This window comes from Talpa europaea (genome assembly GCF_964194135.1).
Source record: "Talpa europaea genome assembly, chromosome: 10".
Lineage (NCBI taxonomy): Eukaryota > Metazoa > Chordata > Mammalia > Eulipotyphla > Talpidae > Talpa > Talpa europaea.
The window spans coordinates 88,753,275-88,764,885 of record NC_140077.1 but is presented as its reverse complement, the minus strand read 5'-3'; the positions used below and the strand labels follow the sequence as shown (position 1 = coordinate 88,764,885).

Genomic DNA, 11,611 nt, shown 5'->3' with positions numbered 1-11,611 from the left:
ATTGACTGAAATACATGCTGAGGGGAGCAGCAGGTGAGACAGGAGAGGTCTGCGGCGCCATGTGGGTTACTCCCTGGCTGGGGATGAACTCCTGCTGCAGTGGCTGCAGAGAGTTGCATAGGTTGCGTCTTAAGCCCTTGCACCACCAAGGAAGCCCGAGTTAAATATATTTTAAAAGGCCTCGAGATTGAAATGCGAGCCCCCCAAGGAGCAGGCCACACCTTTCGCGGGGCCCCGCCCCCTAGCGGCCACGCCCCTGAAGCAGGCCCCGCCCCCGCGGCTGCAGCCACAACCCGGAGGTGGATCCGTCCTCGGCGCCCGCGGGCAGCGCGTGCTCCCCGCCCCTTCCGTGACCCAGGCGCCTGCGCAGTCCGGGCAACTCGCGTTGGTCCCTGGGGTCCCGGCTGTCCAGGGCCCCGCCGGCGCCGCGGACACGGGGTGGCAGCGATTGGATCGCCATGCGTTGGGGGCTGCGCCCTCGGGGGTCGGGGCCGGCGGTCCTGGCGGCGGCCCGGACTTTGTGGGCACTGCCCCGCCTTCCCTGCCGCCCGGGGTGGAGAGGGACCCCGAGGAGGCTCCTGGTGCGGACGGTCACCGGGGCCAGTAACCAGCCGCAGAACTCGAGCAGCGGCCAGTATCGTGACACGGTGCTGCTGCCGCAGACCAGCTTCCCCATGAAGCTGCTGGGCCGCCAGCAGCCGGACATGGAGCTGGACATCCAGGAGGTGCGGCCCCGCTGCGGGGAGGGAGTCCCCAGGGGCGTGGTTGGGGGGGGCCCTGGGCCTAAGGCATGGCCGATGGGTCCCGGCCTCTTCTGGTGGGAGGGGTTGGTGGGGGGAAAGGGTGCGTGACCAGATCAGTGGAAATCTGTTTCAGGGTAGGTTTTATTGGCTGGAAACTTAAGTGAAGAAATCTGGGTAAGACACTCAGTGGCTGCAGGTCCCAGGGCGGAATATCAAGGAGGAAACGCAGACGGTAGCACGTGCTGAATGTTACCAGCTTGGGCGAAGCAAGTCGATGTTCAACACCCTCCCTGTGGTTTGGACAAAGCAAATCAGCGTATACACACTTGAATAAAAAGTTACGGCTCACTTTTGTTGGATCAGTAGGTCCCTACTTGGCGTTTTGATCTGTTTGAAGGATAAAGGAGGGCCACTTGCTTACTCTGAGCTCTCTTCCTAAGTGGTGCATATGTCCTCTGTATTAGACAGCTTTTTCGAGGCAGAAATTCACTTAAGTTCTAATTCTAGAATCTTGAAAATACCTGGTATTTGGGGTATGTTGGTTAAGTAAGTAGACTTACCCTAAATATTCTGACAGCAGATTTCTAGGCTCATAAACCTCCTGAGGCCATCTGCTTTCCTTAAGTGTTTTATTCATATCTTTGTGCTGGCAACTGTGACAGTTTCCAGTGCTTTAGTTTTCATACTAGCCCTGTCAGTTGTCTATTTCTAACTTTTTTCCAAAATAGGAAACGGACTTACTGGCAGTGACTTGTCAGGCAGCAGGTGACTTAAGGGGAGTGGGACTTGAATCAGTAGTACTCCAGACTTCCAGAGAAATAGGAGTGTGGGGGATCTGCAGGCCCTTTTTCGTGGATGGACTGATGAGTGGAGGGTGGGTGTGCTGAGAAACTGCCCAAGAATTTAGTGGGACTGAACCTTTGTTGTGTCCTGAATACCCTATAAAGAGCTTAGACTAATCTGATATCTGTGGGGGGGAAACTCTTGGAAGGGTTAAAGAGTGATCCAAAAGCACATTTAGAGACTCCACTCTATTTGTGTGTAAGAGTTGATTAGTGGGATGAGAGAAGAAATCAGTAAGTGGGGGCTGTTACTTATAGTAACATTGGGAGTGTGTATTTATGTGATGTTCAGACATTATTCTTTTCAAACAGAAATGTGGATTTTCAGAACTTTATTCATGGCAAAGACAAAGAAAAGTAAAGACAGAATTTTGTCTTCATGATGGACCTCCTTATGCCAATGGTGACCCTCATGTTGGACATGCTTTAAATAAGGTAATTGTAATTTAGGTAGTAATACTTGGGAAAAACCTTTATTTCTTTACATTTCACAAAAGAACGTATTCTAATTTTGACAACTAGGTAGATTTGTATTGACTCATAAAACTAATGTCATTACTAGAAGCAGTAAAACTGTTTAGTAATATATGAAAAATAACAATGCCTATATCTGCTTTGAACCGATTGTTTTACATTAATAAGCAATGTTTCAGTAAATAGTGAACACCTATCACGTGTTAGGCATCATCATAGACACTGGAAATAGCAGTGAATAAAATAAAGGTAAGTCCTGACTTACGGTACTTATGTCATCAGGGAAGATCTAATCAACAAGGTAAAATATGTCTATAGACTGATTATTTCCTCTCAAATCCATACGTTGAAGTGAATCTGTAGTGTGATGTTATTTAAACGTGGGGTTTGGGCCAGAGCCCTCATCAGTGCCCTTTTAAGAGATACTAGGGAGCTCCCTTACCTACTTATGCAGGAGAAGTTCAATGAGAAGATAGTCCTTGAACCAGAGAGTGACCCTTACCTGATACGGAATTTTGGGTTTTTTTTTGTTTTCTTTTTAAGATTTTTTTTTAAAGATTTATTTATTTATATAAGCACTGGGTACAGTCAGAAGCGCGGGAGGGTGAGAGAATTCACCAGAGCCAGAGCAGGGAGCAGAACAGGCAGACTGATGAAACACACTGCTGAGGGGAGCAGCGGACGGCAGGAGAGGTCTGCGTGCCATGTGGGACCCTTGCCTGGCGGCCAGGGATCGAACCGGCGCTGCAGAGGCTGCGGGTAGCTTCACAGCCCAGCGCTCAACCACTGCGCCACCGGGGAGGCCCTGATACAGAATTTTGAACCCCCCAGCCTTTGGAACTGTGAGAAGAAAAATGTCTGTCTAAGCCACCCATCTCATGCTACATATAAGTAGCTAAATTGTTGAGGTTGCCTCTCTTGCTGAAACATCGATGTTTGGCTAAAATCCTTAAGGGAAGCAAAAGGGTGTGGGCTGTAGAGATTTGGGGAGTACAAATAGCCAACACTCGCAAAGATTGAGGGGAGTGTTTTCCTGGTGAGTTTGTAGAATGGAGAGAGTTAGATGAGTGTTAGATGAGCCTAGAGAGGTAGCAAGGTAGATCTTGTGACCATTGGAAGCACCTACATATTATCCTGAGAGGCAGATAGCTATTGGGGGGTTTTGGTGGAGGAATCCATGATTGTATTTAATAGGATCACGTTGGGCTATAGTGCAGGCAGTAGGCTACAGAGGCAGAGGATGTTGGGAAATGGAAAGACCAGTCAGGGGTCTTGTGCAGTAATTCAGGAGAGGGATGATATTGACCAGGTTAGAAGTCATAAGAGTTTTGGTGTGAGAAATAGATTCTAGGTGTAGTTTAAGTCTAGATTCTAGGTAAAGCTGCCAGGATTTGCTGGTGGATTGGAGGTCGGCGGTAAGAGAAGAGCCAAGGGTGCTGGTGAGGATTTTTGTCTTGAGCATTTGAAGGGATAGAGTAGCTGTTACCTGGGATGGAGAACACTGGGGAGGAAGATTGGGAGTTCAACATTGGACATGCCACCTTCAGTTTGACATTCAGGTGGAGATACCACGTAGACTGTTGGTGAGGGGAGGTATAGACTACATATGTAAATTGATCTGTGGTGGTTGTTTTTTTTTTGTTTGTTTGTTTTTGAGGGGTGGCTGCTGGATTGTTTTTAAATAGTAAATGAATTGAGCAAGAAATTTGGATGCACTTAACTGTCCTGGGTGCCATGCAGTCTTTCTGCTTTCTGCCTCAAGGTCAGAATGCTTGCAGGTTGCTTCAAGAGTGCACTGGGGTCATGATACTGGAACCATCTTCTTCGAAGAACCAATTGCTTTTATTACAGACTATCAATTCTTGACTGATTTCCTATTTCTACTAAGTTAATTAAGTTGTTTTATTTTACTATTTCTCCTTAAGTTTTTCAAAGTTCATTTCATGTCCTTCCCTGCCCCCCCAAAACCCCAAGAGACCTTTTTATTTTGCCAAGTGGAGCCATTACTTCATGCCTTTTGCAAAAGCAGAGGTTTTGCTGCATAATGCCAGTGTTTTTTACATCTAGAAAATTCCAGCATACACTTGCATCACTTGGTGTATTAGGACTTCAACATGTGAATGGGCGTGAGGTGGGGAGGGGGCAAAAGAATGAGCATTCAGTTGGTAATACACATGAAACGGAGTACAACATGAAATGGAAAACACACTTCCATTGAATTTGAAAAGGAATAGAAGGAATTTTCAAGTTTAATCTTGCTTTAAGTCCCCTCTTGCCTTTTCCCATCTCCCACAGGCAGCTAGCTCAGCTGAGTGTCTGCTGATAGCAGATTGGGATCCAGTTTCATTTTTTTTGAATATAAATACTAATTTTCCCCAGCACCATTTGAGGAGACTGTCCTTTCCCATTGAGTAACCTTGTCTTTCATGACTGTATGTTAGTTGTTCATATATACAGGATTTATTTCTGGATTCTTTTTTTTTTTTAAAGATTTATTTTTATTTATGCATACAAGAACTGGGGCCTAGGCCAGAGATGCGGGGAGTGAGAGGATTCACCAGAGACAGAGTGGGGCACAGAACAGGTGGATCTACTGAAATACACTCTGGGGGAGCAGCTGATGAGATAGCAACTTAAGCTGCACCATGTGGTTTAGCTTCCTGGCTGGGGACTGAACTCAGGCTGCAGCTGAAATAGCGTGATAGCGCTGAGACTTTACAGGGAGGAGGCCCTATTTCTGAACTCTTGATTCTGTTCCATTGGTCTACGCCAGTGTCATACTACTTTGATTACTGTAACCTTGTAATAGAGTTTGAAACCAGGGTGTGTGATGCCTTTGGTTTTTATCCCTCATTTCTGCTATTCAGGGTCTTTTGTGGTTCAGTGAGTGCATTGTTTTTCTGCATTCCTCTGGCAGGGGAAAGTATGTTACTGCTATACATGACTCCTAGAACAATTCTTGGCACACAACAGACTTGAATATTTGTTAGACAAAGGAATGTATGAAAATTGTGATAGGAAAATGAAGTGACAAAAGGAGAAATGAGGTTATCATCAACAGAAGAGATGAATGTCTCGAAATCTTAGAGAAACTTGTGGGGAGGAGGCTTCAGATATACCTTTCCTTATTTAGGGACACTTTAGAATCTTAGTGCAAATGATTTCATTTTGTAGGTATAACTGATAGCAGTTTAGTGGAAATGGGAGCTACAAATGTGAGTCATGGAAGTAAAATTTTCTAATAGCAACATTAAAAAATGGTGAGAACAGTGAGATTAATTTTATATTGAAGCCAACATATCTGAATTATCACTTAATATAAATTGTGAGATCACATTGGTCTTTGTACAAAGTATTGGAATCTGGTACATATTTTATTTTTATAGTGTATCTCAATTCAGTCAAGTCCAGATTTCAGCTGCTCAGTAGCCACTGGTGGCTATCATAAGTGAGAGTCCAGTATGTGTGCAGATGTGTGCATGCACCTGTTCCACATTTATAGAATAGAGAGGCCATTCTAAATGCTGGGGATTTGCTGGGGATTTGTCAAGGGACATATTCTAAATGACCAAAATAATTTTGAATACATATAAGTGGGAAGGAGGTGGTTTATATATTTATTTAAATGATACACCTAGTGTAAGCATACAAATCTAAAGAGCATGCACCTCGATTTTTTTTTTTTTTTAAGATTTATTTAGTTATTTATACAAGCACTGGGTACAATCAGAAGTGCGGAAGGGTGAGAGAATTCACCAGAGCCAGAGAAGGGAGCAGAACAGGCAGACTGACGAAGTACACTGCTGAGGGGAGCAGTCTGCGTCAGGAGAGATCTATGCGCCATGTGGGACCCTCACCAGCGGCTGGGGATCGAACCAACACTGCAGAGGCTGCAGGCAGCTTCGCAGCCCAGTGCTCAACCGCTGAGCCACCAGGGAGGCCCCCTCAATGAGTTTTTATATCTGGGTATTACCGCTTAGATCACAATGCTTCCTCTTGCCCTATGGTAAAACTTTGGTCTTCAGAGAAGGGTGGTAGGAACATCTGATACCTTTCCTATTTTGATAGATGTGGTGATAGGAGGAAGTGATTTTTCTGGATTACTGCACTGTTTCCTTTTGGGAAGAAGGAAACTAAACTAAGCCAAATCTGTGCTTTGCCATCATTCCCCCATATTTTTTAATGCGAATATAATTTTTAGAAGGCTCTGCTGCTTTCTGGTACCTAAGGTAAACTAAGACATGCAAATTCATGACAAAATGTTAACTATGATTTTCCAAACTCTGCATTTTAAATTCTGCATTGATCCTATACCATTTCTTAGCAAAATGTAAGTTATTATTGGGTTTTATTCATGGTAACTTTTTTCATAAAAGTAAAACAAATTTGTGATTGACATATTTGTACTCTGGTGTTTAGAAGGTTATTTTTTAAAAGGGTGGTATGGGCTGCTTATTTGCTTATTCCAGCTCGACTCGCAGATTAATTTGGGCTGTATGTTTTTCACTTTAAAATCTTTTATGCTTTGACTTCCATTGGGGAGGGGAGGGGTTAATGGCATTTCAAAAATTCAAATATTTGTTACTCCTGTGTTTTAGAACTTGAGTTAAATTTAATAGGTCATTTTATATAAATCATTTTGAAGTTGGACTTAATGTTTTAAAATGATTTTGAGACTACGAATTGAAGGCTACATATATTATGTGTGAGTGATGATTATCATTTCCATCTTTGCAGATTTTGAAAGATGTGGCCAATCGATACCATATGATGAGAGGTTCCAAAGTACATTTTGTGCCAGGCTGGGATTGCCATGGCCTACCCATTGAAGTAAAAGTCTTAGCAGAACTGGGTGGAAAAGCCAAGGGTCTTTCAGCTGTGGAAATTAGAGAGAAAGGTAATAATATCTCTGTTTTAAAGTGGTATTTGCAAACACTGGTTGCGCACAAAAGTCAGGACTTAATGTCCTGTGGTTTGTGTTTGTTTTTGGTTTCAGTAAGATCTGTTAGCATCTGTTCTATGTCACAGAAAATTCAGGTTTTGTTTAATTTTTTAAGACTTTTGTGAGAATTTATTTAGAGATTGAAGGAAAGATTTGTGAGCATTTCCGAGTACATTTTTGATGTCTTTAGTCTTGTTTTGTGAAATTATTACTTTGGTTAATGTTTTTATTTACAGGCTAGGGCTTGTTGACCTATGTCAGGTGCTAGACCAAAAGTTAATTATAAAATACGTATATTTTAAATTAATCTCATTTAACCCTTTCCTTCAGAGGATTGGGTCAGAGAGCAATCCAGTTCTCATGTTTGATTGTATACTTGCATGTGATTTTAAAGACTTTTTACTTGCTCATGAAACATATTACTGACTTAGATTGAACATACTAATTTTTTTGTGTGTTTCCTAGTTCATAACTATAATTTCGTTAAAGAAATAATGAGCCATATTATTCCTGTTTATTTTTTCTGAATGTAAGCTCATAGTCTGGAAAATACAGAAGATGGTAACAAAATTTCACTTTTTGAAATTCCAGTTAATTTAGGATTTGTTGTAGATCACTTCTTGAACACTGTTAACTTACAAAATAATTTTCCTATTAAATCTTAAAGTCTAAACTGTGTATAGTACCTGCATTTAGAGAGAGAAATGCTATGCCATGTTTAAGAATTTGAATTTATTCATTTTTGAAAACTCTTTCCTTTTTTAGCTAGATCATTTGCTAATGCAGCAATTGAGAAACAGAAATCAGCATTCATTCGATGGGGAGTAATGGCAGATTGGGATAATTGCTACTATACATTTGATAGAAAATATGAAGCTGCACAGTTGAGAATTTTCTACCAACTGTATGATAAGGTAATGTTATATTTTTTTCATTCAATGGTGTATTAGAAAATTAAATGGTATATTAGAAAATTCCAACTTCATGTTTACCTTTGTCTTTTATAGGGCTTAATTTATCGCTCTTACAAACCTGTGTTTTGGTCTCCCTCATCAAGGTATTTATGTGTTTTTGGTAGTTACAAGGGGGAGCTTTTGGGGGGTTCTCTAAATATTTATGTTTACTCTTTTCAAACCATAGGACTGCATTAGCTGAAGCAGAACTGGAATATAATCCTGAGCATGTCAGTCGCTCAATATATGTAAAATTCCCTCTCTTGAAACCTTCCCCTAAGTTGGCATCCCTTACAGGTAAAATATTTTTGTTACTTGAGTTTATTACAGTAAGGGGTTTTAGCATTTTCTGACATTCTTGAATTTTGTATTTTTCCAGATGGCTCGTCTCCTGTTAGTGTTTTAGTCTGGACCACCCAGCCTTGGACGATTCCAGCCAATCAGGCCATTTGCTATATGCCAGATTCAGAGTAGGTATATTGTTGCACTCTTCGTTTTAATTACAGAGGGTACTTACTCCATTATTTTCATTATTTTGAATTTATTTCATCTTCATTGTCCTCTTAAAATTTGGTAAATTATTACTTAGTTAATGAGCTTCAGGGGACTCCATTTAAGATCTAAATTCCAGCTTTTATTGAAAAAACTGTAGGGATGAAAATTGAATTTTTTTGAAGTTAGCTTTTCTAAAATGATGTAAACATTTAAAATGTTACCGCTGGCAGCTCTCCTCCCCCCCACCCGTGACTAGGCAGGTGCACCTCTCTCCCCTTTTCCTAATAAACTGTTCTTTTAAAATGTTAAAAAAAAAAAAAAAGTTACTCCTTGTCCTTTGTCATTATTAATTTTTTCTTAAAATTTTATTTAGTTATGCTGTTGTGAAATGTTCAAAATCTGGGGAACTCTACATACTAGCTGCAGATAAAGTGGCACCTGTTGCTTCTGCTTTGGGAACAACATTTGAAGTTATTTCCACATTTTCAGGTGAGAATTTATAAGATTCTGACCATTACATCAGATCACATGGTCACAGTGGTCATATTGCTCATTGTGAATCAAAACATAATATGGCCTTTACCTTTTTTTTTGTTTTTTTTTAAGATTTATTTATTTATTTATACAAACACTGGGTACAGTCAGAAATGTGGGCGGGTGAGAGGATTCACCAGAGCCAGAGCAGGGAATAGACAGGCAGACTGACAAAATACACTGCTGAGGGGAGCAGCGGGCACAGCAGGAGAGGTCTGTGTGCCATGTGGGACCCTCACCGGTGGTCGGGAATCGAACCAGCGCTGCAGAGGCTGCGGACAGCTTCGCAGCCCAGTGCTCAACCACTGCGCCACAGGGGAGGCCCTGGCCTTTACCTTTTTTAGAATACATTTTACGTTGAATGCACTGAAGGAGATTTAAACATCTCAGGAGTACAGAAAAATATGAACATAGACAAAGGCAAAACAGTTTTTAAAATATTTCTGGCAAGTACCCAATATAAAATGTAGACTGCACAACTGTCCTTTGCGAAATTCTATTCAAATTAGCCACCAAAATGGTCTTAGATTTAATTAAAGAAGCAGTGAAAGAAATATCTTTTGGTATGACTTTAATAAATACTGGAAAGTATTCTGAAGACTTTCTATCAAAAGAAATCTTAGTGAACTGTAATTTGGGAATTCTAGAGTAGTGATTGGTTTTAAAGCAAAATTTTGGAAATCTAGGGACACTTTAAATTATCTTTGATCCTTAGAGATACTACTTAAAAAAAAAAATCACATGAATGCAGGTACCCAAAAATGGGAAACAGCCTTCTAAGATAAACCCTCTAAGATTGGTTCAGATACGAGCCAGTTGAAGATTTAAAGTCTTGACAAAAATAAGGTTTTTCTGTGAAAGGCAGGTATATTTCTGTTCTTTCTTGACTCTGCCCCCTCCCACCTCTCAAGTACAGTGTTCCAGAGGTTGGGTGGCATTTTGAGAGTAGTAAGGTTAAATTTGAGATTGTTTTTCTAGAACATGTGATTGTTTCCAGTTGTTCCTGTGCAGAGAATACTGGGTTGCCATTTTGTGCCACCACATTACAGAGGAGTATATATACTTCTCAGTCCTGGCAAAATGAACTGGTGACAGCTAGCTTCCTACTTAATAAAGCAATAGAAATATCAAGCAGCTAAAATGGAATTATATGGGGTAAGTTTTCTTTCCAGAAAATATAAATTGTTTCTTATTAATCATTTAGAGAACTTTGTTGAGAAATTGGGAGAGTACTAAATGGTAGATAGAGTATCTGGCTCAAGTGTAAACAGACTCGGTACATCTTGGCAAGTAGAGAGGTAGAGCCAGGTAATTCTTTTAAAATCCAAAAACTTATTTTTAGAACACATGAAGAATAGTTTATGGAACTCCAGGAGACATTGAGGTGGGAGACAGTAATGATGTAGAAAAATTAACAGGTGATGGGTATAATACATCATTAAAGCAAGCTAGAGTTGTATAGAACACTCGGATCAGATTTTCCTTGTAAGCTAGATTGAACAATTAGCCATGTGACCTCAAATTGCCTACATATTTCCTGATTGTGAATTGAGGATAGTATTAGCTTTTTTGTAGTGTTATTATGAAGTGTTGAGTCCAGTCATTGTTAGGTGTTATTATCTCTACTCTTTTTAGGGTAACATTATGAAAAGCAATGAGTTCCCATAGAGATGGTATTAAAACCTGCTGATCATTAACTTGCTGACCTAAGAATTTCTTTGTCCTTACATTCCAAAAAGTATATGACTACACATAAATTAGAAATTTTCTTGGGCTGATTTGAGTTGTCTAATTAAATAATTGCATTTAGGATGTGGCATAATTACATTTTAAAAATTGCATTTACTATAATAAAGACATTTACTTTGTGGTAGGAATTGTATTAAGTGCCTCAGTTACTTAAAATGCATTAACTTGGTATCCTCACAGCACACCTCCAAGGTAGGAGCCATAACTATTCACATTTTAAATGTTCTTGAAGGCCACAAAGCAAGTAAAAAAAGAAGCTTCGATTTGAGCCCTCTCGTAGCAGTTTTTGTGCTTTTCACCTGTTGTTCTCTTAACAGAGGTAGAACTGCCATATAAAATGCTTGTGGTTTTCTACCCCCATAGGTGTAGATTTGGAAAATGGTACTTGTGTTCATCCTTTAATTCCTGATAAAGCGTCTCCTCTCTTACCTGCAAATCATGTGACCATGACAAAGGGAACAGGATTGGTTCACACAGCCCCAGCTCATGGTATGGAAGATTACAGTGTAGCTGCTCAGCACGGCTTGTCCACGGTAGTAATCCTCCTCCTTTCCAATCACTGCTTTTTTTTTTTTTTTTAAAGATTTGTTTATTTATTTATACAAGCACTGGGGTACAGTCAGAAGCGCGGGAGGGTGAGAGAATTCACCAGAGCCAGAGCGGGGAGCAGAGCAGGCAGAAGGACCGAAGTACACTGCTGAGGGGAGCGGCGGGTGGCAGGAGAGGTCTGCGCGCCATGTGGGACCTTCACCTGGTGGCCGGGGATCAACCCGGGCTGCAGAGGCTGCGGGCAGCATTGCAACCCAGCGCTCAACCGTGAGCCACCAGGGAGGCCCTCCAATCACTGCTTTTGTTGAATGAAAATGATAAATACTAACA

At 41.1% G+C, this 11,611-nt stretch overlaps 1 protein-coding gene across 1 annotated transcript in view; it reads left to right on the top strand.

The window, feature by feature from the left end:
- Positions 1–458: 458 nt before the first annotated feature.
- Positions 459–11,611, top strand: part of IARS2 (isoleucyl-tRNA synthetase 2, mitochondrial) — a gene marked incomplete at its 5' end in the record, with an annotated part of 41,000 nt that continues 29,847 nt past the window's right edge. Inside the window, 9 exons of the mRNA XM_084244741.1 lie at positions 459–725; positions 1,898–2,020; positions 6,797–6,956; positions 7,767–7,915; positions 8,009–8,058; positions 8,142–8,251; positions 8,334–8,424; positions 8,823–8,938; positions 11,096–11,265. Of these exons, the coding sequence (XP_084100867.1) occupies positions 459–725; positions 1,898–2,020; positions 6,797–6,956; positions 7,767–7,915; positions 8,009–8,058; positions 8,142–8,251; positions 8,334–8,424; positions 8,823–8,938; positions 11,096–11,265 (1,236 nt within the window). The remainder of the gene's footprint in view (positions 726–1,897; positions 2,021–6,796; positions 6,957–7,766; positions 7,916–8,008; positions 8,059–8,141; positions 8,252–8,333; positions 8,425–8,822; positions 8,939–11,095; positions 11,266–11,611) is intronic.